We start from the raw sequence: 23,340 nt of genomic DNA, 5'->3' as shown, positions 1-23,340 counted from the left end.
TTAAAAACCTTTCACATCTCGGGCACAAACCCAAAATTTTGAGAAAACTTCTTTTCAAGTCACCTTTACACGGTGTCACTGGTTCTCAGCATCAGCTAGTGCTAAAAGGCACTAAAGCTCATTAAAAGGGTTGGACAAATATTTTCCGTCAAAACTTTTTTTGGACTGAAAACTAGCGGTTTTTAAAAAGCAGAAAAAATCATGAACAGTGTCTGGTTTCCTTCAAAATTTGTTGCGGTTTTTTAAATTGAAAAGCTGAAATTAGTCTGCCAAAACCTGAACATGGTTTGGGGTTTCAGAAGCGTGTGGCCAAATATTTGCTGCTTGCTGCATTTGTTTAAAGAAACAATAAAAAATTCTGCTTAAAAAAATCCAAAACTTTTGAACCACCTCAGCCTGAGCCCATCCAGTCAGAGATTTTTCCAGGTTTCTGATACTCTGCTGGCTTCCTTGACTCATATCTGTCTCCATAACTTTGGGTTCATTTAGGCAGGGGTGGCTCCAGGCCCCAGCACGCCAGGCACGTGCTTGGGGTGGCAAGCCACTGGGGGCGCTCTGCTGGTTGCCGCGGGACCAGCGGACCCTCCGCAGGCAAGCTGCCGAAGGCAGCCTGACTGCCGTGCTTGGGGCGGCAAAATGCCTAGCGCCGCCCCTGCATTTAGGTTAGACTATAAGAATGGCCATACTGGGTCAGACTAAAGGTCCATCCAGCCCAGTATCCTGTCTACCGACAGTGGCCAATGCCAAGTGCCCCAGAGGGAGTGAACCTAACAGGTAATGATCAAGCGATCTCTCTCCTGCTGTCCATCTCCACCCTCTGACAAACAGAGGCTAGGGACACCATTCCTTACCCATCCTGGCTAATAGCCATTAATGGACTTAACCTCCATGAATTTATCTGTTTCCTAGAGACTGGCTCCATGGAGCCCCTCACAAACTAGAGTCAAACTGTGGGTTTGTCTTTAGTATAACTTATGTACATACTCCACGAACTGAGCATTTGAGCTTGTTCCAGAATTTGGGATGAGCCTACGTTGTGAAAACTGAAATGCTCAAAATAGCACATTCATGTGAATGGACACACAGTGCTAAAATTAAATTAACTCAGGGGTTCTCAAACTGGGGGTCAGGACCCCTCATGGGTTCACAAGGTTATTACTGAGGGTTGCGAGCTGTCAGCCTCCACCTCAAACCCTGCTTTGCCTCCAGCATTTATAATAGTGTTAAATATATAATAAAAGTGTTTTTAATTTATAAGGGGGGAGGGGATTGCACTCAGAGATTTGCTATGTGAAAGGAGTCACCAGTACCAAAGTTTGAGAACCACTGAATTAACCCCTCTGGAGCCTCAGGGAATGCAGAGGAGAGGGGTCTCCCTTGGTAGGGTTGTGAAGGAGGTAGGTGGTGTAGGATATTGTTTTTCTCATGTGATCCATCTCCTATGGCTCTCTTGGTTCTATCACTGTTAACCTAAAGTGGCTAATTTTAATGAAGCTACCCTCCCCTGACATAAATCTCCCTATGGAACTGAAATTAAATGTAGACTATAATTTGACATTTGAGAAGTGAAAAGCGCTAAGGGAAAAGATAACAGCTTGGCTCTTTGTGTTAAATAGCTGTCTGCAAGCCTCAAACTGCTGAATGAGCTTTAGGGTAGGGAAGGCTGTGCCTCCCCAAGCAGTCTTGCCCTGCCCCCTATCCAACCCCACCCACTTCCTGCCCCTGACTGCCCCCCTCAGAATCCCCGACCCATCCTGCTCCTTGCCCCTTCACCACCACCACCCAAGACACCCCCCAACCACCACCCTGGACCCCATCCCCCACCACCACCCCTGCTCCCTGTCCCCTGACTGACCTGACCCCTATCCACCCCCCTGGCTGAGTCCTGACAGACCCCCAGAACACCCACGATCCAATCCCCCATCCCCATCCCCTGACCACCCCCCAGAATGTCTGCCCCCTCCCTGTCCCCAGGACTCCCTGCCCCTTATTGAACCCCCCGCAGCCCCAGCCCTGGCCCCCTTACCATGACACTTACCCTCTGTCCTGGAGCCTCAGCACACCATGTCCAGGAGCGGCCCTGGACACAGCACTGCAACGGCGTGGCTCCAGCGGGTCCTGAGCTCCCGCTAAAACTCGCAGCCTCGCCCCCTTACCACACGGCTTCGAGCGGGAGGAGCTCAGGCCCTGCTGGAGCCATGCCGCTTTACCTCTGTCCAGGGCCGCTCCTGGATGCGGCGCGCTGAGGCGCCAGGGGATGGGATAAGGTGGGAGTGGGGCCAGGGGGGGAGCCTCAGACATTCTCATGGGGGCCCCTGTGGAGCCCGGGGCCTGAGGCAAATTGCCCCACTTGCTCCCCCTCCCCCCAGGGTGGCCCGGCCTCCACACACACATTCAATAGACCTAGCACAGTTCTGTTTTGACTATTAGAAGAGGGGCAACTAATTTTTGCCAGTGCCTTAAGTATCTTGAGTAATGCACAATCAGAGTTTTATAGCAGCATGTCAAGGGTTATACAACAGTCACGAATTCCCCCCCTCTAAGGGATAGAAAAACCTCACCACATACTACAGGTATTTACATCAAAGGAGCACGGGACTCTGACTCATCCACAACAATCTAACATGAAAAGGTGAAACACACAGAAACAGAGAAATACGAGCAGTGCTACCTGCACAGCCCCAGGTCTCTTTTCATTAGACACAGAACAATAGACACCTGCCAGACCATCACGTGCAGGGCTTTCACATTCAACTTTAGGCTGCTCACGTGAAAACCAGACTGGCCCGCTCCGGCACCTGGAGTCATATGTACTATCTCCTAAATGCTCTGCTAGACACCTGCTCTCCAAATGATTTTAGCCAACTGGAAAGACCTCATATTGTGGTAACTATTCTTAGTATGCGTTAATTTAAGGGACTCCTTTTCCTTTCATTAGCACTAGGAGCCCTGGAGGTGTGGCAAGAGCAAAGAGGAGGAGATAGTGGTACAAGCAACATGAAGCAGGACTGGCTGGCACACATGGTGAGGTATATTATCACGTGCAATGTTGTTCGTAAACTGGATGTGCTATTCAACAGTCTGACTATTTTTTCATGGTGATTGGGTAAGCTTAGAGACTTAACCCACAGTCAGAAACAAAGAAGTGTCTTTGTTCTAAAACAGTGGTTTTCAACCTGTGGTCCGCAGACCTGGGGGGCCACAGACCAGGACCGTCTCTAGCATTTTTGCCGCCCCAAGCACAACAACAAACAACAAAAAAGCTGCGATCACGATCGGCGGCAGGTCCTTCGCTCTGAGAGGGAGTGACTGCCCCACCACCGAATTGCCACCGAACGGCAGGATGTGCCGCCCCCCTTTTCATTGGCCGCCCCAGGCACCTGCTTGCTACGCTGGTGCCTGGAGCCAGCCCGCCACAGACTACGTCTAAGGTGCAGTCACTCTAAGGCCTTTTTGCAGTAAGGAGCAGCAGTGGTGGCCATTAGCTAAAAGTGGGGAGTCATGTCCCATCAAAACTGTACAAAACAACAGAATATCTGGTTGTTAAGAAAGCACCCACAGTGACCAGATCAACACACAGACCTTAAGATGTTTAAATAAAAACTTTGCAAGAAAACACTCTGTCCGGCAGAACCACGTATCAGCAGTTTCAGCTGTTTCTGTCTGGTCTTTAACTGTTTCTGTCTGTTGGGTAACTGGTTTCCCAACATTTGAATTGACTCTTGTATGTATAATGTGGTAGAATTGGTTAAAATATTGTTTTGTAATACTTTGGTAAAAATGGTTGGGACAGCTAACCAGCGGGAGGGATAGCTCAGTGGTTTGAGCATTGGCCTGCTAAACCTGGGGTTGAGCGTTCAATCCTTGAGGGGGCCACTTAAGGATCTGGGGCAAAATTTGGTCCTGCTAGTGAAGGCAGGGGACTGACTCAATGACTTTTCAAGGTCCCTTTCAGTTCTAGGAGATTGGTATGTCTCCAATTATTAACAACTATAAAACTGGAGTCCAAAAGGAAGTTCTTTGGAACCTAACTCTGGGACACAAGATTAAAGCCACCAGAACTCAATGCCTTGCACGACCATACCACACAGCAGCCAAAGCCCTGGATGATCCAATCTTGACTGGCCATCAGGAGAAGCTTGTCTGCCTTATTGGGAGTTGTGAGCATTGTATGCTTAGCAAGTGTATTCTGTTGATTAATTGTTAATAAATATAAGTTAAGGATATTACTGTGTAAAGGCTTTTCACTGGGACAGGCATCCACCAACCCTCAGAGGAACACTGAACCCTGGGTACAGGGAGGGTTGGGGGTGGAGCTCTAAACTGTGCAGGTAACAAAAGGGTCCACAAATGGTTGTCATGGCCATAGAACAGTGGTTTGCAACCTGTGGACAGCAGACCCCTGGGGATCTGCAGACTAAGATTTCCAAAAGGGTCTGCATCTCCATTCAACATTTTTAAGGGTCCACAAATGAGAAAAGGTTGAAAACCACTGTTCTGTTATGCCCCTTGGATGATACAACAGGAAGTCAGCTCTAAGAAGAAGAGAGTAGAGGTCAATTCTGCCACCCTCTCCTGTTCTCACAATGCATCAGTCTGAAAATAGTTCATCTGCCAGACAATTTGTTAGATTTTTATATATTATTATTATAATAGTGCCATGAACTCTTTCAAGAGGTCATGGAAAAACCTTACTAACTCCATGAACCAAGTAGGAGAAGTCGTACTAGAAAACAAGTTGCTTTTGCAATAACCTTTTTGCCATATTTATGCCTTATGAAATTACTGCAACATTATTATTAATTGTATTACCTTAGTGCCTAAGAGTCCCGCTTACAGACAGGGACCCCACGGTGCTAGGTGCTGTGCAAACACAGACCAGACAGACAGCCTTGCCCCAAGGACTTAAACAATCTAAGCATAATACAAGAGGCAACAGAGGGATACAGACCGACTGATGGGGGAAAAACAAAAAGAATGAGAAAATATTGGTTATCTTGATCAGCAATGGTCTCAGCGCACCAGCAGCCTAGGGACTGTCAGGTTTTTTGTAGGCATAATGGCAAAGGAGAGTTTTGAGGGGGCTTTGAAGGTGGGTCATGAGGTAGCTTTGTGGATGTTTATGGGGCACTCCTCCCAAATGTGAGGGGCAGCATGAAAGAAAGTACAAAGGTGCTTATTGGAACATGTAACAATTGGGTGGTTGGGCTGATCAGAAGCGAGCATCACCAGCTCACTAGCAAAAGAAAGCTGATAGGTAGGATGACTATTGTCAGTGCATGGCCCTTAAAGTGAAGACAAGCAGCTTACGTTTGATGTAATAGGGAAGGCGGAGCCAGCAGAAGGATGCTCAGAGAGGATGAAGAACAAAGCCACAGACCCCGCAGCAGCATTCTGGAGGGCTATGAGCAGGGCAATGGTGCATTTGGCAAGGCCAGAGAGATGTATGTTACAGAAATCAAGATGACTAGAGCCTGGATGAGAGTTTTGGCTGTGTAGATGGATGGAAAAGTTGGCAAGAAAGAATTGGCAAGATTTAGACATAGCCTGGATGAGACAACTTAGAGGCAGGTCCAAGTAAAAGATGCTACTCAAGTTGTAGGCCTGGTGATGGACAAGGTGGTGGTGGTGGGGTGTCCATAATGATTGAGAAAGGAGGTCATGGGAGACCTTGTGGTGAGGGGGGAGGGTTAAGAACATAAGAACAGCCATACTAGGTCACACCAAAGATCTATCTAGCCCAGTATCCTGTCTTCTGACAGTGGCCAATGCCAGGTGCCCCAGAGGGAATGAACAGAACAGGTAATCATCAAGTGATCCATCCCCGGTCACCCAATCCCAGCTTCTGGCAAACAGAGGCTAGGGACACCATCCCTGTCCATCCTGGCTAATAGCCATTGATGGACCCTATCTTCCATGAATTTATCTAGTTCTTTTTTTACCTTGTTTTAGTCTTGGCCTTCACAAAGAGATCCATTTTGGTCATGTTTCACTTGAGCTTAAAGCTAGACATCCACGAGGCAAACTCAAAGAGACAGGCAGTTACAATGATATAGTGATCAGCTGCCTTAAGTGAATCCTAACTCAAGTGCTCATGCCTCAGGTGGACAAGCATGGAATCGAATGTCCATTGATGTGTCCATTCAATATAGACTGCATGCAGGAATTAGCCCTTTTACAGGATAAGCCACCAAAATGCTAACACAAGTACTCTTGGAATCACTGTCCCCCCTTCCTTTTCATTATCTCTGATTCCTGATGCTTTTCCAGTCTCACTGCATTCTTAAATAGTCATATACCTACTGTATTGTTTAAGACTATATCCACAGTGCATCTGCCATACCAGTTCCTTGATAAATGTACATGAGAGAAATGTAACATTTAGCAGAGCTGCTTTGGCCTTTGTAACTTAGCCTGTTGTACAGTATTAGTCCTTAATGAAAACAGTGCAGCTCACACTAGTGTGACTGTGGCAATCTGTAGCATTTAAAAATAAGTTTATTAATATAGTGCCACTTGTATGTGTGGTGATTGGCAGAGAAATAAAGTGCCTGTCCCTTTCCCTGTTAACTTCCTGTCATGGGTGCTGATGTACCAAAGAAATTTAGCATTTGTGTAATGCCATTGGACTCAAAGGGCCTACACATAAGCGTGCATTAACTTTCAGCCCAAGTGCTTTGGTGGATTAGAACCTAAAGGTCTGCAGTGTAGTTCTGAATGTCATAGCCCAATGCCAGGGAACGCCTGGAGACACTCTAGTAGCCTGAACACTCCCAAGAGCACTGGGAGAATGTATGTCAAAACACCCTTTGTCAGGATTCAGTCTCCCTGCTTTAGCTCTGGACTAGAAGCCAGTGCACAAGAATCTAGCCAAGAAATGTATATGGCCTGTCACCATAGTATCTGAGCACTCACAATCCTGCAGTGTATCTGCACAGCTCCCCTGCGTGGCAGGGCAATGCTATTATCCCCTTCTTACAGATGGGGAATTGAGGCAGAGAGAGATTAAGTGACTTACCCAAGGTGACCCAGGAAGTCTGTGGTGGAGCCAGGCCATGAACCTGGGTCTCCTAGGTCCCATGTTGTACCGTAGCCACTGGATCCGCCTTCCTCTCCATTGTCATTGTCACATACTCCACCTACTTTGGGGATTTTAGTGATACTGACATTCCCCCACCACCACCCCTTTTGTGCTGCATGTGTGCTAGCTCTGAGTTTGTAGCTGGCTTTTGCTCTGGTGTGTAAGAGAAGGCAAGGGGAGGAAGGGCTTCTGACCCTTTCACACTGACACAAGACCTCCCATCCAGGCTAACACTTAAAAGTATATGGAGATATACCTATCTCATAGAACTGGAAGGGACCCTGAAAAATCATTGAGTCCAGCCCCCTTCACTAGCAGGGCCAAATACTGATTTTGCCCCAGATCCCTAAGTGGCTCCCCAAGGATTGAACTCACAACCCTGGGTTTAGCAGCCCAATGCTCAAACCACTGAGCTATCTCTCCCTACTTCTGCCTTTAGTGACACCTGTGTGAAGCCAGAGTAACCCCATGCCCCTCTAGCCCTAAATGGGACCTATTCTCTTAAGAGACAGAGCAACTCCTCAGTAACAACTCTATGAGCAAAACTCAGAGGTCTGAATCACAGTCCTCCACTCCACTCCACCCCACCCCACCCCACCCCACCCATATCAGCAGCTAAGGAAAAAAGCTTTTCACTAAATAATTATGTTTTCCCTTGATCAGCTGCTTAGACAGTGTATCAAGATGTTGTCACTGGCCACCAGATGGAAAATACCCTGAGGGAGCAATGGTTTCAGATACATTTGTACTGAGCAAACCTGATATCAGAATGATTCACCCTCAGACTCCAGGGTGAGTCCAGGCCATGCAGGGAAAAACAGTAAACAGGGAAGTGTAAGGGTTTTGCTTTTATTACTACGCCACTTTCGAAATACTCAGAGAAGCATCCATCTATTAGAGCGTTAGCTAGTACAGGGATGAGTGATTAGATAGCTAGATAGATATGCAGTGTAGTTGTAGCCATCTCAGTCTCAGAATACTAAAGAGACCAGGTGGGTGAGAAGCTCTTTTATTGTCTGTTGGTGAGAGAGACAAGTTTCTGAACCACAGAAGAAAAGCTCTGTGCATCTTGAAACTGATCTCTCTCACTATCAGAAGTTAGTCCAATAAAGATATGACCTCACCCGCCTCATCTCTCAGACAGATGGATAGACAGACAAACAGCTTTATTTCAGAATGGAACATGTAGTTGAATTGAAGAGCTCTTTTTTAACATTGAAGAAAAGAGCCATTTTATGAACGTTTTTTAAAATCCATTAAAATAACTGTAGTAACCCTTTAGGAACTTATTTGACCAATGTAAGTGTTTGGAGAAGCACAAGGCTAACAAGAGGCTACCAAGCTTCTTGACTGGCTTGCTCAGGCTTGGGAGGTTAAACACTAAGGGTAGTTTGAGAAGTTGGCCAAAATGGGTTCCTCAGTAATGTCACAGCTATTCCATGCTTTGGCTTGCCTGGTAGATATCCCTCCTGAGAAGAGGTATTGACAGTCTCAGTAAACAGGGATCTCAGGACCATGACTTTCCCCACACAGGAATGGCAGGGTCTGGGAGTCCCAGACAGCAACAGAAATTGCAAGCAGTGGTTCTAGAACTATCCATTATATGAATGAGTCAGACTCAAGGAGATCATGTGGTATTGGGCTCGTGTTTTGTGGATGGGGAGAAGAAAAGGCACCAATCTTGTGGGCCAGGGATTTCAAGGTGCAGGGAGAAGTTGTTGTTCTTCTGGGCTGGGACCTTTTAAAGGGCAACAAAGTGCCACTAGTGGCTGGTGGTTCCAGGCAGCCTGGTTTCCTGTGTGTCATGCACCCTTTGAGCCAGGGGTCACCAGCAGAGCTCACTTCCCAATTTACATTCCATGTTGACATTCTTTCATCACTGGAATACACCAGGCGCTGCAGAGGACCTGCTCTCTCTCACATCTCTTTCCCCTCATACCTCTTCCCCTTTTCCCTTTCTTCCTTCTCAAACACCCAGGTGTCTGGGCCAAAGGTTGGGCTGGGGGGTCCTGCACTTCGAGGAGGGCAGGTCTCCCTGTGGAGAGAGATAGGAGAAGAAATGAAAGGAGAAAAGGAGGGTAAGGTCATTTCACCATGGTGTCTCACTAATACCCCAGGATCAACACAGCTACTCTAACACTGCAAACAAACTGTGAGAAGATAGGTTGATGGATGAACATATGGGGAGAAGTCATGGGAGAGAATGGAAGGGCTCAGGGGTCTGGGTGGGTGTGTACTCAGGGCAGCCAGCTCATGCTGCTGCTGCCAGTGCTACCACGGCAACATGACTCTTTTTAGCACACTTGTTCATTGAGAGCTAGCACAAGCACACCTACAAGAGCTGGGACTCACCCCGCAGCGCCAAGTGAGCAGATAAAGCCTTAGTAGCTAGGAAGTGTCCCTTCCTTCCTTCCTTCCAAACCAAGAGAGTGGGGGTGGGGGAGGTAAAGTTCATGGCAGTTGATACCAGACACCTCTGTGTTCTTGGGGAACCAGGGTGCAGTATCCAGCCTGACTTATGAAAGACTCCCCCTCCCACTCCCCAGCCTCTGCTTAAACCAAAACCCATCAGAAAAAAGAACTTGCAGAGAGCAGTGAAAGGCGTTGGGAGACACACCTAGACCCCTCCTGACAAGGGTCACAAGATTAAGACATCTCCATTAGCATACAGAATGGAGAGCAGAGACGACTCCCCTAGCCTCATCTGCATGAAAGATGGGACAGGAAGACATCTCAATTTGCATACAGAATGGAGAACCAAGAACCACACTGAATTCTGGGACTAGAAAAAGCAGGGAAGTACTGCATCATGGGAATCTCTGCTCCAGATGCTAATGAACCTAGGTCTGCACACACCCAGCTCAGCAATTATCAGACCAATTGTAGTAATGAATCCTTAATTGATATCCAAATAGTAAAGCCGCCTAGTTGCATTGTGAGCTTCCTGGAAGAAAACACCACCCATAGCCAAGAGTGATCAGCAATTTTTGTCTAGGCTAAAGAAAACCCTTGAGTTATCAGCTTTACCTATAAACAAATCTATTGTTCTCCCTTGAACAATTGTATTTTCTCTACAAAAATCCCTACTCACCCTCCAGTCAGTGTTCTGATGCTCAGATCGAAACTCTGCATCAGTTCCACTAGGAGTCCATACTTTCCTGATTGATCATGCTGGGGACTCTGCCTGCCTCCTGCCCTCAGGACCCTCAGCTACCAGCATCATCTGGGAACCCCGACCAGTCCAAGCTTCAGGGAGTGGTGAGATCCCCTTCTCTCTCTCTTTTCATTTTTCCTTTCTATCTTAGGTATTAACCTTTAATAATGTATGTTATGTCGGTTTAGCCTCCTTGTGTAGTTATCACCAGTATTCAATAAATAACTTGTATGGTTAAGCTGGTTGCTTCTCTGTCTTTGACTGAACCTTACTCTTTTGTGGTTTTAGCTTCCCCTATTCACTCTGCAGCAACGCTTCTTTTACCTAAGCTAAAGGTCCCTGCAGTGCCCAAAATACTGTGGGGTTTGCTCATCAAGTAGGTTACTGCCAGCATAACTGTTGTGAAGGTGGAGATAGGGATGTGCTGAATCTGGGACACATGAGGGTAACAGCTTGAAAGTGCTGCTTCATCCAGCCCTGTGAATCCAGGGACATATAAGGGGTCAGCTTGACAGTGCTGATTGACCCGGTCTGCTCAGACTTGCTCTGTTGTATGTGTGGGTGGGTGTGTGCTCATCTGGTTTTGGAGCTGGAGAAACCCAGCCCTAGGGAACCTAGGTCCTGCAGGATTGCTCCACTGGGAGGGGACTTGCAGAAAGGAAGAAGCAGAGCTCCATATGAACACACAAGTGACACAAGCAGTACATTAATAGAATTACAGAATCCCCTTCCCCAGAAAAGTAACCCGAATAAATGACCATATCCCAAAGTAATGGGCAAATCTGGTAACACAGTTGCTGGTAGTGGCAGGGGAGATTCAGAGGCCAAAGCGGGAGGAGAGTGTGGCGCTGAGTAGGAGATAAGACCATGACATGAGGCTCCTCACTCCTCTCTTCCCCACTAGGAGGGAAGGGTGATGGGAGTGCTGGAGAACAGGGAACCACCCAATGACTGTAGCCCTCACAATGGCCCTGGCGTCTTGTGAACTGGCTCTGAACTGCAGAAGGACTCAGCAAAACGGTAGGGACTTTCCTGGTCACGTGCTGTTTGGGAACTAGCAACCAGCTGAAATGCAATGGTTGTTGCTGTACTGTCACTTCCCCATACACGTGCTGCAGTCTGCCACCATTTCACTCTTTTACACAGAGCAAAATCGGGTGTGGTCTTCAGATTTACAAAGAAAAACAAATCTCAGGCCACAACATCATCTTCCAGAAGAGGGGGAACAAACCCAGTGGAGCCCTCTCCAGACAGGGCGGGAGATTCAGAGTCTGAGGCCACGTCTACACTACAGCATAAAATCGAAATTATTAAAACCGGTTTATAAAACTGGTTTTATAAAATCGATTTTACGCGTCCACCCTAGGGCACATTAATTCGGTGGTGTGCATCCATGGTCCTAGGCTACCATCGATTTCTGCAGCGGTGCACTCTGGGTAGCTCAGTAAAAGAATGAGACCAATAACTTCGATTTCCGTCCACACTAACCCTAAATCGATATAGTAATATCGATTTTAGGGTTACTCCTCTCATTGGGGAGGAGTACAGAAATCGATTTTAAGAGCCCTTAAAATCGATTTAAAGTGCCTTGTAGTGTGGACGGGTACAGCGTTAAATCGATTTAACGCTGTTTAAATCAATTTAACGCTGTAGTGTGGACCAGGCCTGAAAAGGACAGGCTTGTCTTTGCTCACAGTCTTTGCAGCTTCTCATTCCTTGTACAGTTCCCGCTGCTTCCTCTTTCACAACTTCATGAGTGTTGGCAAAGGGAATAGTAGTCAGAATAGATTTGCTTCCACCATGTAAGGAAATAGTCCTACTGTCTGCAAATTAGAGTAAGTGGCAGCTGACTCCTAGAACAGTTGCCCCTTCCTTTTCAGCTGACAAGACTTGCACATCTCTATTGATAGTAGAATGGCATCACTTTTTAAATGCTGGCAAAATATTAATATTAAGAATAGGAACTGAGATAACGGAGGGGAGGAAATCGATCAATGTGTTGCTTCAGAATCAGCCTTCTCCTCCTACCCCTCACAGTCATAGCTCACAAGATTTCTCTCAGATCTGACTCGAAATGGCACGTTCTGCATGTACCACCTGGATTGCAGTTTCTTCTCTTCATGAAATTTTAAAATTCAGACCTATGGGAATTTTGAGCCTATGCAGTAAAATGGGGATAGAACTTTTAATAATCACTAAGTTGCGGGAAGCAATGAGCCCTGATGCAAGCTGAAGCAAACGTCACTATCCTACAACAGAGTATTTCAAAACCAACCAACCAACCAAAAAAAGTAAATTCACTTTAGGAAAAAAAAATCCCAAACTCAAACCAACTGCCTCCATGTACTCTGTAAAGACGAGTCCTCTGCCCTCACTTGCCAAAAGCCTGGCTCATCCGACTGAGTGGCACTCGTAACGAGCTTCCCAGGTTCCATAGCCCCCCACAATATCCTGGCACAACTGCTCTGAGTGCAGTGCCCACTCCAGGTGAGCAACTGCTGAGAGTTGCAGGTGTGGGGCGGAGATGGGGTCATGGCTCCTCTCTCTGACACTCCTGCCCATGGAGCTGGCCAGGTAACCAGGCACACCCTTGACCAGTTAGGCCTTCTTGGGAAGGGGAGAGGAAGAAACAGGATAAATATATGTAATGACTCTAATAATCATCCAGCCGCAATGGATTAGCTCATTACCTCTATCTGTTGATCCTGCACTTTTATTTTTTTTTTCTCCTTCCTGTTAGTATCTGGGGAGACTTCTCCATCCTCCCTTTCTTTCTGGCTTGTAATCTTGTGTCTAGTTTCTCCAGCCCCTCTCTGCTTATTTCCTCCTCACCTTGTCCCGCAGGGTTCTTTCCATCCAACAGTCCATCCATTTGCTTCCTTAATGGGAAGGACTCTCAATCTGTGCCCAGTACAAGGGGGTGGAGTAATCCATCCAGCAACCCTACATCTTTCCACCTATGCTTCCTCTTTCTCCCAGGGGCACCTCTACCACGGGGCAGAATTTCTCATCCCCACATTGACATTCTGTTTTGACCCTAGCTCTGGGTAGTATCCGAAGGGCCTTTGCTAACTCCCATCTGATTTATGAACAGGCTGAAGCCATATGCACAAGAAGCCTCTGGTACTTCTTCCCTACCATTACCCAGACAGTCGGAGCTTCCTCTTTTTTTGGCCTGGAAGTCTCATCCCAGAAAAATTCTGCAAAGTGACATTCCATGTGTAGGTAGAAGTCTCTCTTTGTTTGCCCTTCACATCCACACTGGAAACACACTATGGTCTGAGCCTCTGATGGAGTTCCTCAGGCTCCTCCCTCTTAGTTTCAGTGCCCTTCCCCACCTCTTTTCCAGGTGTAGCCCCTTAAGCCAGTGACCCTTTCTGGAAATGTCTACCTCAGCAAGCTCCTCAGTCAGTTTAACTGTGGCCTCCGGCTGATGTCACCTGAGCCATACTCAGGGAGACTCTGTAGAAGCTGTTCCATAATCACAGGCTCCATAATCTGTCCCACAGTTTCTGTTCCTGGCTGTAACCAACGCATAGCCCAGTTTGTTAATTTCTGGGCAAATGCAAAAAGCCATAATCCCCCCAATCAACCTTGTGGCACTAAATCTCTGGCAGTACTTTTCCATGGACAGGCCCACCTGGTCCAGGATGGCTGCCTGAAATCTGTCAGAGTGTCTCACCTGCTCATCACTGAGAGCCAAATATACCGCAAGTGCTTCCCCGGTAAAACAGGGTGCCAGCCGAAGTGCCCTCATGGGTCTGTTTCAACTGGCTCCTGCTGCCACACTCTCAAAGGTGACCAGAAATTCATCAGGGTTATATGCAGATCCCATATTACAGAGTCCTGTGCCCGGTTTCTGTCTCTTGCCACGGGACTCACCAAACTTTGCAAGAGTGGCACTGAACCTGGGCTTGCTCTCTTCTAAATTCCTGCGGGATCTTTAGCTGCTCAGCCTGCCAGGCAAACGCAAGGACTGTTCCTCTGCATGGGGGGCACTGTTGGAAAGTCGGCATATCTTCTGCATCTGTCCTTGCTGCTCCCTCAGCAATTGCTATATTTCCTCCATCGCCCAGACTGCCAAACCACTACAAAGGCTCCTCCCTCAGATTCTCCTCACGCTCGGACACAGGCATGATCCCAGACAAGCCCCTTCATATGACAGGGTGGGACTGCAGTATCTGTCTCTTTCACAAACACAGACCACTTGGAGAGCCTCTCACATATAGACAACAGTGCTTTATTTACAGTGTCTCAGTCCTGCTACAGATACATATCAATGCATCCCCACCTTTCCACTGTTTTCCCACTTTCTAGCCCTTTCTCGCAAGGGAGGGTGAGGTGGGGAAACTGAGGTGGCTCTGCTTGGAGAACTCCCCTTTTAGTCACCCCAGAGCAATTAGGCCTGAGAGAAAGGGGGAGAATGGAGGGGCCTAATTAGTGTTAATCATGGCTCAGGGTCTCTCTCTCAGAACTCTGTCACAATTCCCAACTATAACTATATTAAAATGGAACTAAGGTTGAGAGTACAGTATGTATCAGTAAAACTCCTTCCAATGCAGCACGTGCAGCAGTGTGTGTTGACTGTGAGGGAAGTCTAAAAGTGGCAGTATTGTGAAGACTGTGTTATTCCTTTAAGATCATTCAGGACAAACAACAAAACACAAAACCATGGTCTGACACAGGGTGTGAAATTTCTCAAAGGCACCATTCTTAAATGAATTTTGACCCCTAAACTTATTAAAGTAGGAGTGTTGTTTGCTATGGGGTAGCGGGGGCAGTCGCCTACTCTCCCCTCAACCATGGTTTGCCTCCTTCTCCAGACTTTTCATAGCACCTGTCAGTTGCTGCTGTGGGGCAGGCCAGGCCAGACCTCCTAATTGCTGCATTGTCAGCACTGCCCTTCTCTCTCTGCCTGCTGGACAGGGAGCAGTAGCAGTGCTTTGATCCCTGCCCCAGGCGGCCAATAGTGAGATATGCCTTTTTTCTGCCCCTGCTCCCCAGGGTAGGACCGGCATGCACCTCCTTGCCCTCCTCTGGGATGGGTCTGGCTGCTACTGCTGTGAGTCTGCTCCTGGGAACATCATTTCATATGTCTCCATCTCACTGACTCACCTGTTAGTAAATCTGGTTGGAGGGAGAGAGAACTCAGTGGTTTGAGCATTGGCCTGCTAAACCCAGGGTTGTGAGTTCCCTCCTTGAGGGGGCCATCTAGGGATTGGTCCTGCTTTGAGCAGGGGGTTGGACTAGATAACCTCCTGAGGTCCCTTCCAACCCTGATATTCTATGCTACCTCCCTCCCCCGGTCCCAGAAGCAGGGATGCTGACACACTTTGCCTCCTCCAGAATCTTTCTGCAATGACATCCCTTATCATTAACTGATTTACTTGCAAGTTCTCAGAAAAGTCATCCTGTGCCCCATAAAGAAGTGCTGTAATTTGGGGGGAGAAGCAGCAGCACACATCACCTTTAACAAAGAGGCAGAATCCCTGTGTTCAGTGAAAAACCTCAACGCAGCCTTGCCTAGTTACTGAACTGAAAGCAGCACTGGTACAGGGAGCAGTGCTGCAAAGACAATGATCAATCGTGTGGTATATGCATTAAAGCAGCCAGTCCCGAGGCCAAAAAGAGGAAGAGAACTGAATAAGCATGACTGAGGGACAATCACGTTTCAAGAGATTTACTAACAGGTGAGTCAGTGAGGTGGAGATGTATGAGATGATGTTCCCAGGAGCAGGCTGTCACAGCAGTAACAGTCAGACTCATCTCAAGGGAAAGAGAAGAGACCAGAGACAGATGAGCCAAGATTTGTATCATTAAAATATAAATATTAGAGCTTGTCATAAGTTCTTATCTAAAGTGCATTGAAGTCAATGGAAAGACTCCTATTGACTTCAGTTCACCGATGTGGAACAAGACTTTATTTGTGGAATGATCTGTAATATAGAATTGTAATTGATTATTTTAAAGTCTTTCTGCATAGGAAGCATGATGCATTATACATACCATCCACCATGGAGTCCACTGATTTTATTTTTTTAAAGTAGGAATTGTGCATCGGAAAAGTGTTTATTGTTTAATGTTTTATTGGTGTTAGACTACAGAGACCTCAGTTATTCATAGAAAAATGTGGGTTTCACCTATTTGAATCTTCCCTGTAAACATGCCTCAAAAAATGCTCTTTATATTCCCGATTAAGTCTCAAAAGAGCCCTACAGAATGCAACATTTAAACAGCAGCTAAAGCCAATCCAATTACCACTGAATGACAGTTTCAAGGATTTTTTTTAGCTCAATCAGATACATAGTTTAATACTTCTTAGGCCTCAAAATGTATGGCTGCGCCATCCAGAACATTACCTCTATGAATGGCAGGTCAGAGGTTCAAATAAGTGAACTGAAAAGACCATTGCTCACTTATTTTGCTGTGGAAATGAATAGCTAGCAAAGTACTAAGTGTAATATTTATTTTTCAAAATCACTAAAAACCCCCATATTTATGGAGATGCAGATTTACATAACAGAGAAAGCAACTTTTGAAAATGTACAGTCCATTTCATATTATTGCACTCACTTTTTTATAATATACAAGGCATTTTAAAGGGGTTTCAATAAAAGAAGTAATATTTATATAAATAAAAGTGTCAATATACAATATCATACAAGAAGTGTATCATCTTAACAGAACACACAAAACCTAACTAGATTGGAATTCCAATGTCTCACGTGATCTACTCTAATCCTCATCAATATTTTCATGTATACAGTTATATACCCTAAATGCACAAGCAGCTAACATTCCAACACCTGGCTGTGGATGATTGACCCAGCTTTTGGGGGAAAAAAAAAGCAACTGTAGAATGTTATTAGGACTAATTATGAATGAGGGCTGATTGGAAATGTCAGTCACACAAAAATTCTTAATACTTTATTGCCCTCAAAAGGGTTTTATTAGGATTGGGATGAAAGTAACCAGCCAAACTGTCTCTTCTCAACTTTAGGCTTAACCCTTTAGTCCTTAACACACATACAATTCCCAGAGAAACCAATGAGAGGTTTTCATATATAAGGACCGCAAAATATTGTATGCCCAGTATCATACTAGAGCCCAATCCCCCCAATATTCAGTATGCACATCCTTCTGAGCTGCTGCAGCTGTGGAAGGCAGATCTGTGACAGGACAGCTTATCCAGAAGGAAGTTTGCCCTGCTCTGAAAGCCATTCCCTCCACTCCAGGTCCACGTTGAAGAACTGCAGACCTATTTGGGGCCAGGGACAAATTAATATCCATATACATCTTGACTGGTAACATACTTATCTTTCTACCTGCAACTGTGTGGCCCTAAAGAGATACAAAAGCCTTGGAATGCTTAGGGAACTGAGTGATGATCCCTAATATGAAAAAGGACCATCTTGGGCACTGGCCTCCAATCAGTGAAGCTAAGAATGAAAATCAGAAGTTATCTGCTGGGGTCTGGGGAACTTTCTGCATAATTCCTCACAAATCAGTGGTCAGCTGAAAGATGCTGCATTGCTTCCTTGATCATTGTTCAGGACAGAAAAGGATTATATCTTTGAGTCCTATGACCCCATTATTTTATCTTACAGCTAAAGAGAGAGAGACTCGTCACAACTGATTCTGTCCTCACACCAGCTTTCACACTGGTGTAAAACTCTTGACTTCCAATAAGTTACTCTGCATTAACACTGGTAGAAGTGAGACCAGAATCCATCATAGAAAATGTAAGGTTGTTGGCACCTTAAGATTCTTTCCTAGCTCACTGATGCATAGGATAGGAAGGAGGCTTTGTGGCTGTGCCAGCTAAGGTGCTCAAGGAACCTCCATACCTCATTTTGGCTTTTTCAGGATCCTAGAAAAGTAACAGTTTACAGTGTAATAAAGAATCATTCCTAGTAAATTTCAAAAGAGTACTGTAGAGTCATCTGTTCCTAGAGAACAGTAATAGGACCTGTTGTAAGATCTGCTTAGCCTGATCTATTAGTTAGATATCTTTTCATACCTACTAATTTCACATTTCCAATCCATATACTCTCACTCTACATTAAGTGCACAGCAGGATTTCATTTGCACCATGTGTTGTAGAACTCTTACTTTACCTCTACAAGGTGAAGATTGAATACAAATGACCATATTCTCCACTCTTTCCTTTTTGAAAGCAGATTCCTAGAACATGGACTTTTAAATTGATGAGGAATGTTACCTCAACACAATTGCTGAAAAATTCTATTGTAATAATTTGAACCCTAGTAGAATCAATAGAGATCTTCTGTTTCCTATCACAAAACATAGCTTTAGCAAGAAGAATGATCACACGGCTTAATGTGTCAGGGTTAAAAAGTAATTATACATCAAACAAAAGAATATCATTAATAGAACTGTATCATAATATTCAGAACATGTTAATAAACCATAGCATTTAAATGTTAAATCCATCATTCCTTTAAATTACATTTCATATTTTATCACACACACAAAAACCCACCTAGTTTTGATGTTGACATTTGCCCAACATACATTTCCAAGTATGTGTAAAATAAAATGGAGTATTTGATAATGGAAAAATGAAAGCTTTATAAATCACTCTCAGACAGTGAATAGTACCTGCAAATAAGTGTCTGAAAATTATATTATTTACTATATATCGTTTTCAAGATACCCCTCAAATTCAGTAAGCTTAATATACAAAATGAAAAGCTTCTTCTTTGAGTTCACACTTAAATAAGGGATCTGTATGCTTCTTGGTTCAAAATTTAGTAAAGTTCTAATGCTGCACTGGAAAAAAATGCCATTTTTCAAAACACAATTGTGGTTTACCATTTTAAAATAGCAAAGTGTCAATCCTGTACTCTGTGTGTGTGTGTGTGTGTGTGTGTGTGTGTGTGTGTGTGTGTGTGTGTGTGTGTGTGTTCACTATACTGCATTAAACTCTACATGCATATTTATGTATCTACTACATGTGCTGTTTGTCTAACTTTTTCAGATTTTGATCATTCCTGAAAAAGGCATCACAGTTTGTCATATTTTCTCCCTGTTTTCAGCATAAATTTAAGCTAAGCTTTTCCTCCCAACATGGGGCCTGATACCACAGTGAGGTCCATGTGGCTGGAATCCTGCACCCACATTGAGCCTCACTAAAGCTAACAGAGTTGCATTCAAAGCTCATTGTAGGATCAGTGACAAAGCGAATCCAATTCTGCAGCCACTCCATATGCAGATCTTCCACTAGCTTCATTGGAAATTCTGTGAGTGGAGCACCTGAAGGCTGCAGCCCCCCATTCATCTTTTCAGTACCCAGATGTTGTTGGCATCTCTCCCTAGACAGACACATTAATGTTCACGTAACTTGAAAAAAATACCCATATATATATTTTTATATCTAGACAGAGAAGTTGTGTAACATTTCTGTACACCTGATCTCTGGATGCCACAAGGAACTCTATGCATTTCCACACATCACAAGTTGTATTCTAGCTGGAAACACAACCAAAAGAAAATGTTTCATTCAGTAAGGACTATTGACTATAAAAACAATTTGAATAAATACATCTGAACATGGTATAAACTAGAGATTGGTTCCAGTTACAACATTTGGGTCCCGTCCAGACCTTTTCAACACCACATTTCCAGCAAATGCTCATTATAAATATTGGGGCTATTTGCAGGGCTGCTGAGCTGGCTCCAGGTTTGGATTTGGAATGCCTCTATTGGTCAGGGCTGTTTCTATGGTTTTGGGCCCATGACAATTTGAGGACACTGGACCAAACAACTTGTTCTCACTGTTAGGGATGATGGTTCCTTTTTGCTTTGTCACTTGTGTGTTATTCAGTCATCTCAAACTTAAGCAAATAAATTGTTCTAACCTCTCATACCATATTCTTTCTTCACCTCAAACAGCGTACGATAAATAATACACAGGAAAACAACTGTTATAGATACATGCTTTGAATATTGGTGAAAAATCCAGTATACGTACAGGTGACATTCAATTGTTTCTACAATATGGTTTTTCAGCTAATGAGTTATGATCTATGCAGATAAAGCCAACTCCATAATTCAGAATCCTCATCAAGCAGTCCATTACCCCCTCAACCCAAGACATATTTACAATCGCACACTGCATGTGAAAATAAATATTTAAGAAGAAAAGTAACAAGAGTGGCCAGTTCAAATTTAACTGGACAAAATCTAGATATTTAGACCCAAATGTTCAAACTTGAGTTTTTAAACTTAGGCAACTGTAATCCTCTTTTAGGCACTCAAATGAAAGTGGGTGGATTTTCAGAGGTGCCTCACCCCCACTGAAGATAATGGGAACTGTGAGTGCTCAGCATCTTTGAAATCAGCCCACTTTTATTCAGGTGTCTAACTTTAGGAACCGAAGTTTGAAAGTCCAGACTGCAATTTTTACACTCCAGTCTTAATTATACCCATAAGTTATACCAAAACTGCTACCGTCCTTCCAATCCTCTGCAGACAGTCATCCAACATTTGCAACAGATTTTCTTTTCCTAAACGAAGGTCTGCACGCAGATTTCTAATGTATGAATATGGTGTCATATTCAGACTTAATGATATGTCACTGAGAGCTGATTTAACAGTGTTGTGTGTTCAGTTCATAGTTTTCTAGATGATTCTGAGCTTCATGATAAAATGTTTGTGGTTTAGATTTACAAAGCTGTGCAAAATTATACTTCTTTTTGTCATGCCTCTTTAGCAAAACTGCACTTAGAAGAATAAAGTGAGATTGTTCCAGACATTCTCCTTTTATAACAAATACAGACTGGACCCCAAGTCAGTATGTTGAAGTCAAGTTATAGCTAAGTAATACAGTCAAAATACCCATCCTCATTAACAGGATAGCAACGAATGAGTTATGCTCCCAATTTCCAAACACTAAAAATATTGGGAACAGGCAAAACATTTCAAATAGAATCTGCTAACAGGTTTTGAAGTTCCATTAAAATACCACCTGACACAAAAGTCCTCTTATTGTTTGGCTTCTTACATCCTGGGAAAGTAAAGTTTATAAAAACTCTGCATGACACAAATATGTTCCTTGTTTGCATATCCCAGTGCTTCTCTGATGCTTTTAGCAAGCCGCTAGAGAGCATTAAGTCACTTCTACACAGCTTCAAAAACGTAAGGACAGCTGGTAGTCTGTTCTGAAAGGACTACTTCTAATGAACATGTTGCCTTAAACAAACGTAGCTAGAAATAGTGCTTCTGTCATACTGAAGTTCTAGGCTTTCTGATCAGCAACTGAACTGGCCCCTCTGGGACAGATTTAATGATGTTCCAGGCATCACAGTGCATGAGACCAATCAGTGATTTTCCACTAATGGCAACAATTTCATCTCCAGCTTCTATTTTTCCAGCTTGCTCTGCAGCGCCACCTATGAGCAAATAAGTTACAGTCAATATAAAAACAAAGGGATCGCTTTTCACTGTGGCAATTGGGAAATAAATGATTCTTCTAACAATGCCAATTGTATCATTAATCCCTGAGACTCAGCACTAACAATTTATTCCAACATACTGCACACAGTAATAGTGAAGTATCAACGTAGCTGAGATAATGTTAAATTCTGGTTGTTTGAGATGTCGTGTAAAACAAAGCTTCTGCTGAGATTAACTAAGCAATATGGGGGCATCAAAACTGCTGTATATTGGCTCTAATATTTTGTAAGAAAATCTGTTGAATTAAATAAATGTGCATGTTCACGTGGACAAAAATAGTTATTTCCACAGAAAATGTAACAGGCCATTTTTTGCCCAGTGTGAACCTCAATGGAATTTTAGCATTTTATTCTCCAGAGGATAAAACAACAGACTCTAAAATCCTTAGTGACAGTGAGAGGGCAAACCAAGGACAACAAGCTTTAGGATACAGATAGAGGCAAACTTCCTGTCCAGTTAGAAACCATACATTAGTGATCAAAGTGTATTTTCTCTTCTATGATAATGTAGCTGTATCATCATGTTAGGGCTGCCCAGAGTGGGGAGCAAGTGGGGCAATTTGCCCCAGGCTCTGCAGGGGCCCCCATGAGAATATAGCATTCTATAGTATTGCAACTTTTTTTAATGGAAGGGACCTCGAAACTGCTTTGCCCCAGGCCCCCTGAATCCTCTGGGCAGCCCTGCATCATGTATCAAGAAACACCAGCAGGAGTTGTAATTAATGACATAAATAGGAATGTTCCAAATAAACACACAATGATGGCATTATACAAAATGAAAAGTGACCCTCCCCCACAAAATAAATGTTTACATATTAAATGCTAAAAAATGAAACTGATTTGTGGCTAGGCCATATAGATTTCATTTTGACTCTTTTCCCTTATAAGAGAATAGGAACATGGGGCCTGATCCTGCAAGATGCTGAGCACCCTTGGATCCCACCAAGTCAACGGGAGCTAAAGAGGCTTAGCTCCTTGTAGGAGGCACTCAGCTTTTCACATGATCATATCCATAAGAGCCAGGACTAACCTATATGAAAAGTACAGGGAAGTACTGGGCAATTGTTTCTGTTCTGCATGCAACACATGCAAAGTTTAACCATCTGTCTGGTTGGCAGAGCATCCAAGAATGGCAGTTTTCCAATGCACATGCACCGTGTATTGTACTCTTGGGAGAAGGCTTATCACTGTGCTAAGAGCACCTGAAGCAGAAAATTAACACCATATTGTAGATAAAGAACTTCAGAGGAAAGCTCAACTAAAACAAAAAAAGAAAAGGAGGTAAAAAGTCAGAGCAGGAGTAGTAGTATTTGGGAAGAACACAGAACCATGGTTTCACTGTGCTGTCCTTCACCGTAAGTGCTTTTCACAGGAATGGGAGACAACAGATGAAATGCTAGCTTCTTATAGAATACTGCTGTATTGCTAGATGAAATGACATTGCTGGCTGCAGTTCAATATTTACAGTAAAGGGTAAGCCTAGCACATCATCACAGCACACTAACTCAGTCTTTCCACACTAATCCTACAAACACTTGTTAGCATGTGTGGTACTTACTACCATGATCTGTGTTTTTAAGAGTAGGCCGTTAGTTATTAGGAGGTATAGAATGCATCAGAAAATAACT

The 23,340-nt window shown here is 44.4% G+C and overlaps 1 protein-coding gene across 7 annotated transcripts in view; it reads right to left on the bottom strand.

Annotated features, from left to right (window-relative positions):
* Positions 1-16,394: 16,394 nt before the first annotated feature.
* The window catches only part of PDZD2 (PDZ domain containing 2), a 210,946-nt gene continuing 204,000 nt past the window's right edge, over positions 16,395-23,340 (bottom strand). For all 7 annotated transcript variants that reach the window (XM_030567196.1, XM_030567197.1, XM_030567198.1 and 4 more), the window contains one exon: positions 16,395-21,649. In XM_030567196.1, coding sequence (XP_030423056.1) covers positions 21,483-21,649 — 167 coding nt within the window. In that variant the 3' untranslated portion in view covers positions 16,395-21,482. The remainder of the gene's footprint in view (positions 21,650-23,340) is intronic.

Source organism: Gopherus evgoodei, chromosome 6, assembly GCF_007399415.2.
Source record: "Gopherus evgoodei ecotype Sinaloan lineage chromosome 6, rGopEvg1_v1.p, whole genome shotgun sequence".
Taxonomy (NCBI): Eukaryota; Metazoa; Chordata; order Testudines; family Testudinidae; genus Gopherus; species Gopherus evgoodei.
This window is presented reverse-complemented; position numbering and strand designations above follow the sequence as displayed.